Source organism: Bipolaris victoriae (genome assembly GCF_000527765.1).
Source record: "Bipolaris victoriae FI3 unplaced genomic scaffold scaffold_6, whole genome shotgun sequence".
NCBI classification, from domain to species: domain Eukaryota; kingdom Fungi; phylum Ascomycota; class Dothideomycetes; order Pleosporales; family Pleosporaceae; genus Bipolaris; species Bipolaris victoriae.
Window position 1 is genome coordinate 179,781 of NW_014575386.1, and position 16,975 is coordinate 196,755.

The 16,975-nt window shown below is 48.7% G+C and overlaps 6 protein-coding genes across 6 annotated transcripts; 3 read left to right on the forward strand and 3 right to left on the reverse strand.

Annotated features, from left to right (window-relative positions):
• Positions 1 to 329: 329 nt before the first annotated feature.
• On the forward strand, positions 330 to 1,862 carry COCVIDRAFT_86910 (hypothetical protein; the record flags this gene model as incomplete). Its single annotated transcript, XM_014705857.1, has 2 exons — positions 330 to 493; positions 554 to 1,862. The coding sequence occupies 2 exons, from the start codon at positions 330 to 332 to the stop codon at positions 1,860 to 1,862; spliced, it is 1,473 nt and encodes a 490-aa protein (XP_014561343.1).
• A 454-nt stretch (positions 1,863 to 2,316) lies between these two features.
• Positions 2,317 to 3,932, reverse strand: COCVIDRAFT_46868 (hypothetical protein; the record flags this gene model as incomplete). Its single annotated transcript, XM_014705858.1, has 2 exons — positions 2,317 to 2,852; positions 2,918 to 3,932. Coding segments are annotated over 2 exons (1,551 nt in total), but the record flags the coding sequence as incomplete, so codon positions are not given.
• Positions 3,933 to 5,143: 1,211 nt separating this feature from the next.
• COCVIDRAFT_33685 (hypothetical protein) lies at positions 5,144 to 6,494 on the forward strand (the record flags this gene model as incomplete). Its single annotated transcript, XM_014705859.1, has 4 exons — positions 5,144 to 5,253; positions 5,304 to 5,437; positions 5,487 to 5,896; positions 5,964 to 6,494. 4 exons carry the CDS (start codon positions 5,144 to 5,146, stop codon positions 6,492 to 6,494), a joined length of 1,185 nt encoding a protein of 394 aa, XP_014561345.1.
• Positions 6,495 to 8,047: 1,553 nt separating this feature from the next.
• Positions 8,048 to 9,754, forward strand: COCVIDRAFT_22641 (glycoside hydrolase family 43 protein; the record flags this gene model as incomplete). Its single annotated transcript, XM_014705787.1, has 2 exons — positions 8,048 to 8,257; positions 8,309 to 9,754. The coding sequence occupies 2 exons, from the start codon at positions 8,048 to 8,050 to the stop codon at positions 9,752 to 9,754; spliced, it is 1,656 nt and encodes a 551-aa protein (XP_014561273.1).
• A 3,015-nt stretch (positions 9,755 to 12,769) lies between these two features.
• COCVIDRAFT_33687 (hypothetical protein) lies at positions 12,770 to 14,253 on the reverse strand (the record flags this gene model as incomplete). Its single annotated transcript, XM_014705860.1, has 6 exons — positions 12,770 to 13,187; positions 13,259 to 13,500; positions 13,574 to 13,602; positions 13,656 to 13,715; positions 13,821 to 14,177; positions 14,226 to 14,253. The coding sequence occupies 6 exons, from the start codon at positions 14,251 to 14,253 to the stop codon at positions 12,770 to 12,772; spliced, it is 1,134 nt and encodes a 377-aa protein (XP_014561346.1).
• Positions 14,254 to 15,807: 1,554 nt separating this feature from the next.
• On the reverse strand, positions 15,808 to 15,993 carry COCVIDRAFT_86684 (hypothetical protein; the record flags this gene model as incomplete). The annotated part of the gene is made up of 1 exon (XM_014705861.1): positions 15,808 to 15,993. The coding sequence occupies one exon, from the start codon at positions 15,991 to 15,993 to the stop codon at positions 15,808 to 15,810; it is 186 nt and encodes a 61-aa protein (XP_014561347.1).
• Positions 15,994 to 16,975: the final 982 nt, after the last annotated feature.

Sequence of the window (16,975 nt, forward strand, 5' to 3'; positions counted from 1 at the left end):
GGCATTAGAACATGAACTAGGGCCTGGTTTACCCCAACACCCAGGTTGGCTATTCCCCAAGGTCGGCGTCGAACTACCGATGGACTAGCGGGGGAACTAACAAGTCTGGATGGCACCAGCCCCATGTCGCGACCTCAACCACTTGGTGGGCATAGAGCGCAAATGCCCAGTATATATATTCGAATGCCGAATCCCCCCTTGAATAGGAAATCATCATCATCGCATCTTGTGTCTTCAACTCTCACACCCATCTATCTCGGGATCCTCCTTAATTGTGTGGGAACCCCCCTCAGATTGTCAATCTTTGACTCTATTTTTCTATCGCAACCATGGGTCTCTTTGGAAAGAAGGACTCGCAAGAGCCTGCCACTGCTGTTGCTGAAGTCCGCCGCGCATCAGTCGACAACCGTGCTCTCACTGGAGCATCGGCCCTCACTGCTCGTCAATCCATCCTTCCCGTCACCTTGGTCACTTCGCTCTTCTTCTGCTGGGGGTAAGCAAACATCCTCCATATTTCTCTCATTCCAGACAACGAACTAACATTGTTACCCAGTTTCGCATATGGACTCCTCGATGTCTTGAACTCCCGTTTCCAAGTCGCGCTCAACATCTCCCAGGGAGAGTCTTCTGGACTCCAGGCCGCATACTTTGGCGCCTACTTCATCGGTCCTCTGACCTACTCTGGATGGTTTCTTCGCAAGTTCGGTTACCGATGGACCTTCATCCTCGGTCTCAGCATCTACTGCGTCGGTGCGCTCATGTTCTGGCCTGCGGCCGTGAAGCGATCCTTCGGTGGTTTCTGCGGTGCCATGTTCATTGCCGGATCCGGTCTCTCAACTCTTGAAGTCAGCGCCAACCCATACATTGCCGTCTGCGGTCCCCCCAAGTGGTCCGAGTTCCGTCTCGAGCTGTCTCAGTCCGTCCAGGCTGTTGGCTCCGTCGTTGCGCCCGTCCTCGCCGCCCAGGTCATCTTCAAGAACGTCGGAGAGGATGGAAAGTCCCTCGAGGCCGTCCAATACGTGTATCTTGCCATTGCCGCCTTCGTTGCCATTCTCGCTCTCGTCTTCTTCTTCGCTGGAAAGTACATCCCCGAAGTCACCGACAGCGACATGGCCGAGCAGGAAGAGACCACCGCCAGCAACGGCTACGTCGACAAGCCCCTCAGCAAGCAGTACACTCTCTTCTGGGGAACCTTTGCACAATTCTCCTACGTTGCCGGCCAAGTCGGATGCGCAGCCTACTACATCAACTACTTCGCCGAGGCCTCCCCCCAACTGAGCATCACCGAGAGCCACCACAAGGGCGCCAACTTCTACGCCATTGCGCAATCCCTCTTCGCCATCGGTCGTTTCGCCGCCGCGGGTATCATGTACTTTGGCGGCAAGCCGCGCTACGTGCTCCTCGCCTTCCAAACCTTCATCATGATCTTCATCTCCGCCGCCATCGGCACCAACACGGGCAGCGCCACCAGCACAAACTGGGGCGGCATCAGCATGCTCAACCTCGTCCTCTTCTTCGAGTCCTGCATCTTCCCCATCATCTTCGCTCTCACCCTCCGCGGTCTCGGTCGCCACACCAAGCGCGGTGCCTCCTTCCTCGTCTCCTCCGTCTGCGGCGGCGCCGTCGGCCCCGTTGTCCTCGGAAACGTCGCTGATATCATCGGCACCCGAAAGGCTCTGTGCGTCCCCCTTGGCTTCTTCGCTATCGCTTGGTCGTACCCTCTCTACCTCAACATTGCAAAGGGCAAGGAGCTCGATGCTTACACTGAGTCCCACGTCGGTACCGAACAGGCTGCTCCCGACTCCGACTCTATTTCTATTGAGAAGGACCTTGAGGCCCGCACTTTTGAGACCAAGGCTTAAACTGGGTGGGGAAACAATAGAATAGAGGGCTTTTTTTTGTAACAGCCTTTTTATTGCTTTGAGATTTTTTGTATTTCTTCTTGTTTTCTGTAACTTAGACGATACCTATGAGAATTCATGATTATGATGAGCGCGGCGTTTCTGCTGGCATAACTTTACGTTTCCATATGACTGTGCTTTCTGCTACATAAATGTCTATACGTGTATATATGAATTCACTGAATAATCCGAAACTCCCTCTACTTTCAAATTCTTACGAGAATGTGATTTGTTTTTTGGTCGAGTGGTGTGGGGAACAAGGTGCAAATACAAGTTTTTCTTGCTCGATAAAGGGGATTCTGGTCGGTGAAAGACATCTCGAATGCTAACTATATATGATTGTCAAATATGCTAGGAGTTTGAGGTTCCTTATATGTATGCGTGTATACTACTCCCATAAGTCTGGAAGCAACGAAGGATCCAAGTCGTCCCTCCCAACGACGACATCGAACCCGGCTTCATCAACCCTCGCCCAGAATGCCGCACTAATACGCCTTGCCAGAAGCCCTTCCAGCATTTCATCAGAGAATGTCGGTCCCATCAACAGCTCCAAGGTGCGGAACTTGGGCCATCGCAAGTGGCTCTTCTGCTCAGTGAACAATCCCTCTAGCCACTTGCTCCCCAAGAACGTCTCATCGAGATCGAAGACCGTGAGATGTTGTAGCGACACCGGTAACACCTCTGAAGCAGAAAGTTCAAAGTCGCCTTGGGAGACGGTGTCAACCTGCATGTTATCCAGTTTGATGGAGATAAGGACCGCTTGTGGCACAGTCAATTTTTGAAGCTGCGTAAACTGATCGAAACGCGGGATCGGCTTGCGAGCCGCGCCAGGTAGCGTCCAAAAGCCGCCTGGAAGTTGCAAGTGTTTCAGAGACTGGCGTAGGTGCACGAGGTTGTCGACAAGGCATTGGTAGTCGGTGATAGTTGTGCGTGCCTCGTATATAGCGTGGTCTTTTGTGGTGGTTAGTAGTTGATTCAATTGAGGAGAGAGACGTGGCGTGGCGTACGCAAGTAACCTTCACCCGATTGCGGAGACTGTGAAACCTCAGGATATATTTGGATGTTCGCTTGATGATTGGGGAAACTGCGAAGACTACGATAGGGATTCTTCGCTACCGACGACTCGGTATAGTATACGAGACTCTCCAAATTCTGGAAGCCTTTCACTACATCCGACATACAGGTTCGCTTCGTACTGTTCCACATTCCGATTGTTCTGATTTCGAAACTAAGACGCAGTTGCTTTATGCTGTTTACCGCGGTGTTTGCAAGTTTTTCTAGCGCTGATACTATATCCATTGGTGTTGAGTTGCAAAGTGCGATACTTAAATCAACAGTCTTCAGCTTTTGAAAGATCTCCACTGGTTGAATGTTGGGAGGTAGTTTAGTTTCAATCTTAAGGTATCTCAGCGAGCGGATAATCGGGGGAGTGAACGGTGAGACTGAGAGCTGTTCTGCCCATTCGAGTTTTGGTTCTTCGGTTGAGTCGGAGACGCACAATACATCCAATTCTACTACCGCTAATAGGGCATTAAATGTACCTCGTCCAAAGCTAGTTGTGATGTCTTTAAAAAGTTTGAACTTCCAAGCAGAGGGTACACTCAATGAAGCTAGCATTTTGGCCATTCCCTTATTGTCGCAACGATACCTGTCGTGCTCGTCGGTATATGGAAGATGGATACGAAGTTGCTTGATTTGTTGAATGAGATCCGGCCTCTCCCTGTACTGAAAAAGGAGAGCGAATGGAGCTGACCAACCAAGCTGAGGGCTCTCAGGCTGCACAGATACTGAAAAGGCTTCCAATACGATCATACGTAATGTTACCTCTGGGATTAAAGCTGCAAATCGCTTGCATGTCAAAGCAATGTTTAGCAGCCAGGAATTGTGGAGGCGAAAATCTCTAAGCAGGTCATTATCTGGCCAAGAAGGCAAAGGCTCATCGGATATGTAGCCCAGAATACGTGTCTCGCGATGCAGATCTACGTATGAGAAGATCTGTAACAATATCTCATTTGGCAGATCACAAAGCGACTTCATGCTGCTGCCTGGGATGCCACGTTAACCGATGAATGCCGTAGGAGTGTCTTGGAAGTACTCACCTTTGGACGTGTGTCTCGAAATGAGGCTGTCCATGACTTGATTTGAGGATTTGCAGATCTTAGGATTCATGGGTGATGGTAGTTGATGGAAGCAGATGTCGGGATGCGTATGTGGAGCGGAGATACCAGCTAGAGCTAGCACACAAAAGGGTTAGTCTTGATCCTAATACCAATGGGAAGATGCTGGTTGGTGCAAATGCGCCTGCGGTATAGATGAATCATTTTACAACCTCAGCTATGTACAACTAGCCCTCTATGATCTCAGAAATTCTAATTTGATATGTTATATGGATTTCAAGATACTTTGCATCAGCTGAATCGCATCATATATTGTGATGAAGACGAGCACACCGTCTCTGTGCAAGCCGCCGAGTGACAAAAACCTTTTTTTTCACAAAAGAGAGATTGGACAGCTGTTTTGACAGTTTCCAGTATTTTTTTATCAGAAGGTCTCCCAAATCGGCTTTTGAGTTCCGGGTCCCTTGGCCAGTTTTCAATGCATTTAATCCATTATGAACCCTCAGCAACTAATGCTGTCGAAACGTCCGCCGGTGTCCGATGATTGAACTCGGCATGTCAGAACAACTCCTCTTCCCTTTATATTTTGAGCTGATTCCAAGCGCGGTTATTCATCATTAAGAGACCTCTACCTGCCAACGACTCCACATACAACATATGTGCATCATGGCCCAATAATTTCGTTCATAATACGCGGCCAAGGATGTTCGGAAACTAAGGCGGATTGTCCTTATTGGAAATCCATCGGCATCGCTATGGGATACATGATAACAGGGAAATGTCGATTGACTTTTACTCCATCATTTCGGCTAGTTGAGAAGCTCATGCAAGTAACGCCGAGGTAACGTCTTGCACACGCTGCATCTTCCCAATGTAGAATATGATATTTCACTGCATATCATGTGGTTGCGGAGACACATCTCGTGAATGTTTTCAAGCTACGTGGGGCAGTGGCGGCACTGCGTAACGTAGCACCTGCTCCATTGAGGAAAGCCCCGCATTATCTACATAGGGCGCACGGCTAGTGTAGGTATACTTTAGTTCCACTTCAAACATCAACCTTCCTGATAAACTTCCTTTCCAACTTCTCCTACCTTACTTTTCTGTGCTACCCGTTTTTTCACAATGACTTTCGACATTTCCAAATCGCGGTCGCGCTTCCCGGCTCTTCAGCAAGATCAAGTTTTTCTTGATAACGCGGGGGGTAGTCAGGCGCTGGACCAAGTGATTGATTCGTGAGTATACCGCATATATAGAGGCAGCACGATTACTAAATCCTATGAAGCATATCACAGTATCTCAGCAAGACAAATGTGCAGCTTGGCGCTTCATACCACACTGGCACACAGTCCAACACGAAGTATGAGGAAGGCTACCAGGCCGCCGCAAAGTACATCAATGCTGGTCGCGATGAAATAGGTAACATCCCTGATATGTTACGCATACTTGTCTCTCTAATTATTAAAAGTCCTCGGCTCCTCTACCACTCAATTATTTGTCAATCTTGGCTCGACGCTACAGTTCCCTGCGGGATCGGAGATCATTCTATCAAAGATGGAGCATGAGACCAACGTAAAGGCGTGGCTTCTGATGGCCGACCGTCTTGGGCTTACTGTGAAGTGGTGGGCGTCTAGCAAGGAAGATGGACTCAAGCTCACAGCAGAGAATCTGAAGCCACTCTTGAGCGACAAGGTAAAGTTTGTTGCTTGCACGCATGTAAGCAACATTTTGGGCACGATACATGATGTCAAGTCGATTGCAGATGCGGTACATGAAGTCGGTGCCTTGTTCTGCGTGGATGGCGTAAGTTATGCGCCGCATCGTGCGGTTGACGTGAAGGCTTTTGGGGTAGACTTTTATGCGTTCAGCTGGTACAAGGTATGTCGTGGTCATCAGCCCTTGTTCAAACTTTTGCCTCACCGGTATGTGCTAACGAGAACCTTAGGTCTATGGCCCTCACATCGCCGTACTTTACGCTAGCGAATCAGGACAAAAGGCCATGAAACCCATGGCACACTACTTCAATCCCACCAAGACGCTTGAGGATAAGATTGGGTTTGCTGGGTCAAACTACGAATGTGTTCAGTCCATTCCACAAATCACTTCGTACCTTTCTGGCGCCTTCCCTGCCATTACAGAACACGAGGGAAAACTGCAAACAATCCTCCTCGACTTCCTCAATTCGCGCCCCGATATCATGGTTCTGGGCTCATCATCAACGGACAGTAAAGTCAGGGTTCCAACTATTTCGTTTGTAGTCAAGGGCATGAACAGTAAGCAAGTTGTGGCTGAAGCCGAAAAAATCAGCAACTACGGCTTTCGATGGGGACACTTTTACTCGAAGAGATTGTGCGACGAGATCCTCGAGTTAGACCCTGAAGGCTATGTTACGAGAGTCAGTATGGTACATTACAATACTGAGGAAGAGATCAAAGGGCTGGTCGAGGTATTGAAGAAGGTTCTTCCAAAGGTTTGAGCATGCCGTGGATCATGGATGTTACGCGTGTATGTCACTCTGGCACAAGCGCGACTGAAGATCAGCCCGATGCTATCCTGGGATTCCAAGTCGTGTTTCGTTTCAGCTACGCTAAGGTGGGTTTTCGGGCTTCTAGACGAGTCTAGTTGATAGTATTATAGCGAGATAACGCCGCGACTTTAAGCTTGTACTGCAATTGCCGTCCGGGCCGTTTCCAGGGGTTCGATAAAGAATCGCAACAACATGATGAAATTGGACATGACTGAATACTACTGTGTAGAGCCTGCACCTGTCGCTTCATGTTTTTTTTCTCTTTAGAGTTCGAGTCCGGATAAATCCTCGTACCAATATGCCTAACAAGCCCAAACGTCTTGATGCTAACTAGAGAAATATAGTTAGAACAGAAAACGGTCCAAATGATTGATGTGTTCTGAAACAGCTGACATTTCTTAGCGTGAGAATAGACATATGCTTAAGTGTGTTACGGAAAAGCTTCGACGTCAGACGCGATGTCACTCGAACACTGACAAGTCCATCTGCTGTCTCTTATACACATGCATGCATCCTGCTAGTAACTGCCATACAAGCGTGTTGCGCCTGTACTTGATTAAGCTTTCCTTGAGTGTACTTGGCATCGACTACTTCGTTGCATGATGGCCATGCAATCGTTCGCAAAACACCTTGCGCACGTTCACAAGATGAACCCACACGCATGAACCCAATGTAACTGAGACAGAGTATCCCGACAAGGAGGAATAATAAAAGACGCAAGGCAATTCTTGCGATAAGCCACAATCATCTATTTCTCTTGCGCACAGCGTGAGCGCACGAGGGTGTATCCGAAGCTAGACGGACATAATGAAACATTGAAATTGCGCAGTCGGAACAAGGAGACGGCACGGGAAGGAGAGATGCTCCAAAGGCCAAGGCCGTGATTGGCGGCAGACATCCGAGAGGACAAGCTTATTCATTGTCCCCGACTCCTTGTTTCAACCCCGCATGACAAGTCGATGGCGGCGACGGGCCCACGGATCTTTTCTACTAATAGCAAATCTATCTGATCTGCATAGCGCGCGCCCCCGCCTCCCATTCCCTTTCCACGGAATGATGAATGATGATGCGGGTCCAATTCACCATAGCCGGCGGTAATGAAAGGCAAAACCCCCTTCCGTTAATCATTTGCTTATTTCGCCCGCTAACGGAAGAATTCAGGGCCGCCACTGCACCAATACCGAGCGTGCGCAGACTGGTGCGGTGAACCCCATACGTGGAGCCGCAGCATTGCGTCCCGTGCTTTTTTTTTTAATATCGTGATTTCGGGAGTTTTTAGAAGATCTGGGTGGTTGTTTAGTGCGTTTTGTGCGGCACCGACTACATAGTGCTAACTAGCCACTAAAACAATATTGCTCATGTGGAGAAATTTGGAGCGAAAGGAACGCTTGGGTTATAAATGGGGTAGGCTACTTTGTTAAATAGATAAAGTTGGCCCCGGATCCTGTTTCTTTGGTGCTTTTCGACTAGACGAGTGAATCGCTTTCTCCATCTCAGACACCATGCGCGTTTCTACAGTTTCTTCGTTATCATTGCTCTTGGCCGGCTTGTCTGTTGCAGGCCCCGTATCAGACAAGCGTGCGCTGTCGAGCCGTGCGACCACCTTTAACAACCCTGTTATATACCAAGATTATCCTGATCTTGACGTTTTCAGAATCGGGGATGTATTCTATTACTCGTCGTCGACGTTTGCGTTCAGTCCAGGAGCTCCCGTAGGCATTGAGTTCTAGCAAGTTTTGAATCATGTCATTAACTTTATACAGGTGCTCAAGTCTTACGATCTGGTGAACTGGACGCCCGTCACTCACAGTGTACCAAGACTGAACTTCGGCTCTCCATATGATATGCCAAACCCGACTACACGGTCCTATGTCAAGGGTATCTGGGCGAGTTCGCTGCGGTACCGCAAGTCGAGCGACAAGTTCATTTGGATGGGCTGCGTTCAATCGACAGGCCAGACATATATCTGGACAGCCCCCGGCCAAAACGCCGCTGCCAACAACGGCGAGGTCTCGAGCTGGAACTGGACTTCGGCGGGCAGCATTAATAAATGCTACTACGACAACGGCATCTTCATCGATGACGACGACACCATGTATGTCGTGTATGGTAACCCTGCCGTTCGCGTTGCCCAACTCAACAAAGACGGCACCGCCGAAGTGAAGAACCAAGAGGTATACCGCGACCCCAACGGCCTCACTCTCGAGGGATCTCGCATGTACAAGATCAACGGCATGTACTACATCTTCTCGACCAAGCCCGCCGACGACGAATGGGTCCTGAAATCCAAGAGCCCCTTTGGCCCCTATGAAGCCCGCATCCTCGTCGACAGCATCTCCGGCCCCCTTTCCAACGCCGGCCACGCCCACCAGGGCGGTGTCGTCGACACCAAAGACGGAAAATGGTACTACGTCGCCTTCCTCGACTCCTACCCCGCCGGCCGCATCCCCGTCGTCGCACCCCTCACCTTCGACAGCAACGGCTGGCCTTCCGTCGTCAAGGTAAACAACGCCTGGGGCGCCTCCTACCCGACCCCCGTAACCACCAGCAAGACCGTCCCCGCCCTCACCGGCATCGACAAATTCACCGGCTCCTCCCTCAGCGCAGAATGGGAATGGAACCACAACCCTGACACCTCCAAATTCAGCCTCCTCGGCGGCAGCACAGGCGGCCTCAAACTCTCCACCGCCACCGTAACCAACGACCTCTACGGCGCGCGCAACACCCTGACGCACCGCATCATCGGCCCCAAGTCCTCGGGCACCTTCCGCCTCGACATTAGCAAGATGGCCAGCGGCGACCGCGCCGGTGCCGTCCTCTTCCGCGACACAGCCGCCTACATCGGCATCCACAAGTCCGGCTCCACAACTTCCCTCGTCATGGTCAATGGCCTCGAACTCAACGCCGACCGCACCACCAAGTCCACCGGCACGGTGGTCGCTACCGGTCCCGCTATCCCCGCCGGTTCTACAGACTTGTATCTCAGGATCCAGGCGGATATTACGCCCGCCTTTGGAACGAATACGCAGCGCCAGGCGACGTTTTGGTATAGTACGGATGGCTCTTCGTATAAGCAGCTGGGACCGTCGTTTGGCCTTGCGAATACGTGGCAGTTTTTCACAGGGTTTAGGTATGGTGTTTTTAACTTTGCCACGAGTGCGCTTGGCGGCAGTGTTACGGTTAAGAGTTTTGAGATGCAGAAGATTTAAAGTTTCTTGATGTTGTTGTTGTTCTTGTTGTTGTTCTTGTTGTTGTTCTTGTTGTTGTTATTGTTGTTGTTTGTATATAGTCTTTTTCTTTTCAACTGAGCATGTGGGGTGAGGTTTGAGATGTTGTATATATTATTACTTATTTATATAGTAAGGTCAGTCCCTGCGATGCGAGACGCACGCTGTCGCGAGACACTTCTACAAATTCGACCTCCGGAATCTCGTTGTGTGTACTACTGATAGAGTTTGACCTAATGAGCCTATGAGTCTATAAGCCATTTTGATTTTACTGAACCAGTCTCCGACGCATATCTCTTGAATGTTGGCTATATCGTTGATCATTTCATTGTTTGCCATTTATCGTCCGCTTAGCAATGACCCCCTTGTTCAACAGCGCATCAAAGCCTCTAAACAGATTTCGGGGGTCTATAATGAAAGTATAAAGTTTTCAAGATAACTTCTCTCACCTCAAGAGCTACTTTTGTGTTAGAATATCAGTGCCGAGAGTTTCGCTGGCCTGAGACGATGCTGCTTGAAACAGAGCGGAATGTTCTAACTACATTTGTAACACTATAGAGATCCTAGAATTGTTATGAACACGCTGACCAATTGTAGTAAGGCTTGTTGAATTACCAGTGGTTCCACACCCCTCTTGATTTCGCAGGGCGGGAAGAATGCGAGCTAAGCAAACTTTGGGCATACTACACTTATACACTAAGGATCCTACATCTACTGGTATACTCTCGTCCAGTAACTGCTAAGCCTCGAGATCGTATACCGAGCGATACATGGCTTCAGACAGACCTGCCCCGTGAACTCCTTAGCGCACCATTTATACTCGGTTTCTGTGTTACAATACTAACCGGGTGGAACTTCTCCTTCCCAACACCAATCGAGCGGCTGTTGTGGAGAATTGCCACCGGCTCTTTTTTTTATGACTGGCGGCCTTATCAGTGGTGTTTGTCTAATGCTTATGGAGCATGTCGTTCGCAAGCGCAAGATGAAGAAGGAAAAGCCGTCTTCGGACACATCATTGCCATCCGTGGAACAAGATCAACAAAGTAGAAGTGTGGTTGGGAAGCTCCGTAACATTTCGACACCGCTAGACCCACAACTGAAAGTGCATCTGCGTGTACTTGTTCCTATGACAGCAGGCCTTTCAATCTACTGTATCTTGAGATGGTATGTTTTGGTGGAGGATATTATTGGGTTGCGAAATTTGTCACCGTCGGCCTTTAAGACTGTAGAGTGGACGAAGTACATACCACACTTCTAGCTTGTACGTTATTATCGGCTCTGGAATAGCAATGCTTTAGCTCATACAAAAGCCCCTATAGATAGCGTGCTCTCTGAAAAGAGCAGTTTTAAGCCTACCCAGTAGTTCTATTTGTTTTTGATATATTTTTCTTTTCTATATCCCTTTCATAGAGGGAGCCGAGGGTCTAGGTAGCTATATAGCTTCCTAATCTCCTTGTAGAACCACGTGTTGATATTTTGCTACTAGGGCCTCGGTAAATGATGAGACAAATGCCTTGATCAAGCTAGGAGATAGGACGGCCGATCCGCTCTAATTTCAGGGTTTTTGTCACGAATACCCTTCGGGTCATAGTACTAGCGTGGACCATTCCTCCTCCTTAATGATTCGTCTGATCTCTACTCAAATACAAGCCTTTGCTCTTCGAGTATTCTGCATGCCTGCTACTGCGTGCCTCACAGTTGTGAATTGGCGAATCTATAAGATGGCCATTTAACCGAGGCTTAGTCTAATCGTAAGGCTGCGAAGCTGGAGACACAGCCATAGCGTAATGTATCTGCTAATAACTGATAGGCTTGTATCCAGACGAGAATAATCCGTTCATCTTGTGCTAGTTGAGTCCGGTGATCGCTTTTGCTGGAGGCACCAACCAGCATGGCCGCCCTATTTAGATCAAGCATCCCTCCTGACCTTACATCACATCGTTGCCGAAGGGTAAGGTGGCGCGGATCAGTGAAGTGAATGCAGCGAAAACTGCAGAAGTGCCGTGGAGGACTCTGTGGGCGAAAATATGTCAGAGTAGCGTTGTAATGTTTATGCTATTTGTGCAGATGCTCTAAGATGTGCTAGTCACTGTCAGTGCTGACGGGTATTAGGGCTAACTATCATATTCCGTGTCAGCACAACCATAAACATGAACAGCCACACATCTTACTAAGGAGAATATAACACACGCTAACCGTATGAGATCTGCGGGATTAGTGTCGTCGCACCAGCCGGATTGGGAAGCTGCTTTAATCCGAAGTACCGACGTGGGTGGTAATCACGCATGAATCTGCGCGCCACGATCGTCACGTGGTAGAGGGTGACTTCTGTTCTCGTGGTAAGATTCAAAAGCGTGAGTCAAGTTGATCCATGACTCTAAGAGGTAAATAGAAGCCAGCGTTCGTGCTGTACAACGTAGGCCTATATTTGTGGATAAGAAAATGCTTCTCCGGTTCAGGGCGCAAAGGCATCAACGCCATTGTAATATTTGTATACCCAAGGGCGAGAGCAGTCCAAAGTAGGCTTGGAAATTTATTATCAAGAGACTTTGGGGAATTTCAACGCGCTGAGACTATGAGATTTGATTGAACTCGAAGTACTTATAATTTGTCTCGCCACAAAGCGCGTCTCGCGTCGTAGGGATTGACCTTAGGGGATACTACATATAGTTGGGGATGTTGACGTTGATTGGGGGGAATATAAGTTTATGGCGTCACAACGCACGCACACTGCTGACACCCTCGTACCTTGATGTGACTACCGGTCCCCGCTACATTCCCCATGACTATCAAGACGAAGAGTATTTAGGTTGGCGGAAATTGAGGCTCTTTGTATATATCCTCGACTTCTCTTGCCTTCTAGGATGAAAAGAGTGTGAAGATGGAAGGACCTTATTCGAAGGGGAGGACGGGATTCTCGGGTATATGCATGGTTATATATCATGGGAATCTGATATGAATGGCACATACACCGATGTCATTCCCAAGGACCATGCACTAAACCGCACTCCGTTCACCCCCATATCGCGACATAATAACCGAGCACATCACGTTTCCCCCAGCAAGAAACACCAGCGCACTCAGAAGCTCCCTCTCCGCATACGAAGTCTCGCGGTCGGCATCCAGACGCGAGAGTTCTCTTGCCATTTCGCGCTCTATTTCCATCTGGATAGCCAGCGTGGCAAATTTGGCAGCTTCGTCGTTGTCGAGAGAGCACATCTTGCGGACTTCTTCTACTGTGTTCAAGAGGTAGTGCGCCTTGCCCTTGACATAGGCTCTTTTCTCCCGCTCGAAAGAAGCAAGGTCGTTGGCAATAGATAGGTGGTCGGCGTAGAGCCGAATGAATCTGGCGAAGCGAGGGCTTGTAGTGTCGACGGTTGAGTTGAGAGAAAATTTTGCGCATGCTACGGTGTAACTAGAAGCTGTCATTGAGATGTTTTTCCCTTTTTTTTCGTACTGTATATGGAGATTTTGGGAGCTACTCACGAGACGGCTATATCGATTGTCCTATAGTCGAGGTATTCTCGAAGGCTGTTGAATGTAGCGGGTGGCGGGGGGTGATTAATGAACTCTTGCAAAGTCGTAATGACCTCTGCTCCTCCGTTGCCAATGATGCCGTCTTCGTCGTAAAGACCCTTAATTGTGGTTCTCATGGCTTTTTGCAGGGCAGATACAGATTCATCCTCACTGTCGGGCACGCAAGCTTTGAGGCGCGATACGAATTCGGTCTCGAATGCTTGCATCTACCGTTCCGCAACATAAGTATATGAGACTTCTCACCAAAGTTGTTTAATTACTTACCGCAACTTTATCGTTCATCTCCCATACACCTGCAGTGGAAGTAGTTAGAAGAGTAAGATATTCATCGCATGATTACGCTTACAATCAAAGATAAAGGAGTAGGCGTTCATCTCGGTAAGAAGTTTGAGTCGATTTTTGCTAGCTGCCGGTCACATGTAGGCACTGAATCGAATCCAGCCGTCTTGTAAGCTTGGCAGCTCCTTAGCAGCTATATCAGCATAATGCTTTCTCAAATAATTCGGTATACTTGTTGCGTTTTGGTCGGAAGAAATGTTGTATAGCAGCACTTTTGATGCTTCGACAACCGTTTGCCAATGTATGTTCTGTCTTACGTGGTGGATCGAAGAATGCCATGGAGGTTTCGCATCAGTGGGAGATATTGGTAAGCTGTTGATGCTAAGAGCCTCACTAGTTTTGATCGGATATTCAGTCGGAGTAGGAAGGATGTTGATGATAGACTCAACACTGATCCTTTCGGCCTCGAGATCAGGAAATGATGATAAGCCAATCAGAAACGGCAAGGACGGTTTGTATTTTGGCATGTAATCGTATTTGTAGTTGATTGACCAGAGGAGGTCATTGTGATGCTTGAGGTTGAAGGATGCTAGTAAGAGATTAGCATCATCAGGGTTATAGACGACATGGAGCTCACCAAGGTCAATGTTTTGCTTCCCTTCCATGGCGAAGGTGTGTTCAAAAGTAAGGAGAAGAGGTAGCGTTTGAGTTGCCTTTGTTGTATACATTGAGGCATTAGACATCCCTTTATATAGACTTTTAATGGACGCTGTTATCGTTGAGTAAAAGTCATATCTGCATCAAATGTAAAGACCAAGCAGAATTCAAGTGCACTTACGTGGATCATCCTGAAATTGCATTAAAAAAAGCAGATAAATGCTCCATAGTATCACTGTACATCGAATCAAAGGGCTGAAGATATAGATGAAGAGGGGTCAAGGCGATGCGAGTTAGCGGTGAAGATGTCATGCATAGTACTTTGCAGAACCGCCTCCACCCTTCACGCCAGCCACAGTTCTGCAGAATCTTTACCAGTTTGGGATACATCTCGCTGGCCTCTGCCAAAATTAGAGGATTATAGTCGACCAAGTCGATTTGAGATCCTTCGCTCCAATGTGCGCAGAACGGTAATGGATGGGTTGAGATTGGAGTGGCTTGCATCTTCTACCCACTGACGTAGCTGTATGCATTATTGTGCAGGAATGGTGCAGCAATTTTGATGTTACACAGCGGCCCTGCTATTCTGCTATTGCCCAGAAGAATCCTTTGTATTAAAGAGGGCAAATCTCTTCCTCGATGTAAAGTTATTGATAAACCAAGTGTATCTGTACCCACCCTTATCTCCAGCGAAGATGCCTAGAACATCAATATTCTGCGCTCGCTTTTTCTTGATGGGTTGTGATTGGGAGATTTGAAGGGTGGATTGTAGGAAGCTTGTTTGAGTGTCCTTTGGATAGATGCTGGGGGTTTCAAGGCATGTCCTGTGTCTGGTTTTTAGCAATGGATGGTACAACCTAACACGAGATTGTTATAAGTACACAATATCCGGTGAAGACTGCAGCATCCACAGTCAGATCTTGTGGATTTTCGAGTAAGGAATAGATCAGCTAGCATGGATCGATGCTTGTCCCTCGGTGTTGTCTTGTGTGCGTTGCTTGTACGTGTAGTTCCTTAGCTTCTGTAGACCACCCGTCAATATATATGTTTTTCATACACTTTTTGGCGAGAAGTGACACGTCGTGTTGCACTAGCAGTCGTATTTATTCGCTTCTATCATCTTGGTGTTGTGACTCTATCGTCTTAGGTATATTCGTGGTGGATTGCTTCCTCCTGGTATAGCCTTGGCCTTCTCCGTACTCTTTTGTTTCTTGGCAAAGAAAGAAATGCTCTTGTTTTTTGTGGCATTAATCCGTTACTGTATTGTTGGCAGATATGTGAATGATGATGATGGTGACAGCTAAGCTTGCCCTTGGTAACAATCTGAATAGGATGGAGACCACATTGAGGCTGATTAGTCATGTCTGTATGCTTAGTAAGGACGAGAAAGGAAAGAAAGGAAAGAGGAAACGACGCGATTGAGAAGTGATATATTAGACTGCCAAGATGTGCAGCTTGCCCATTTAAGAAGACGCAAAGAATCACTCACAACCCTTCTCAACACGTGCATGCCCTTTGTGTTAGTGCGAGTCTTCCCGCTCCAGGGCTTGAAAAGAAAAGGCTTAGCGAGCGAGACAGTAGCGTATCTCGGGTGGGTGACAGGGCTGTGTGGCCAAGTGGGTGATAGGTGTACATGTAAGTATGTGTATACCATGACTCCAAGGCAAGGTTGCGGCTGCCGCGTGGCGGCTCTGGCAAACAACGCCACTAGTGTAGTCCCCGTGTAGTGGTAATAGTGATACTACCATGTACAGAGCCCGATTCGGGTTCAAGATTATGTAGCCAAGTGGCACTGGGTGGGTTGAGCAACAGTGAGTCAATGACAGCGTGCAGGTCATGCGACCTTTGTCCACACTTGACCACGGACTAGGGAGCCCCAAGATGCTGTTGCGACATGGGCCGAGACACGGAGCATTGTATTGTCACTTGCAGATAAGCATGGTGGTGGTGGTGGAGGAGTAGGGCCGAGAGAATCGGTCATTTTTCTTCTGCCGCCGTGTCGCGTGGTAGGTGTAGGTGAGGTAGGCAAAAAACAAAAAGCGGTAGGTGTAGAGATGTCGGGCTCAATAGGCGCCCAGGTGGGGCTTGCTTGGGCATCCCGAGCCGCAAATGTAGAGCGGACAAGGCGACTTTGTGGGTCGGTAGGGCAGCCATGAGCCGCAAGTTCGTGGAGCCGCGGCCCAATGGGGATGGTTTTGGGCAGCGAAGGATGCCGATACTGAGACAACAGAGGGCAGCTGGTGGATAGAAATGTGAGTCACAGCTTAGCGGGCCGCACAGGTCTAGAGAGGAATGGCAGCCAGATGTGCTGAACCTGCATAGTGCGGTGAAACGAACGCGGTTGAAATTTTTTTTCGGGAGCGATTGTTTTTTTTTCTTTGGGCTACGAGGCCGTGGAGGGATGGGTGGTGTAGCGGGAGTGACTACTCGACTACTAGCGAGCGTCCCACGTGTTCCTCCACCCATCCCGCGCTAGTCCAACGGCTGGGAACCTGGCAAACACACACTCGAACTGGTTGCAACGAAAATGGATTGCGACAAAAGTGTCGCGCAGCAACATGAACCGTTTCGCGCCGTAGTGGCTGTTTGAGAGAACCTGGCATCCGGGTTGCTGGGATTGGAGCGAGTCGGGTGTGCAGACGACTGCGAACGCGGTTTGAGAAGCCGTCTGTTCGTCATGCAGAGGCACATGACGTTTGTCAAGGTCGTACAGCAGAGTGGCAGGACGGC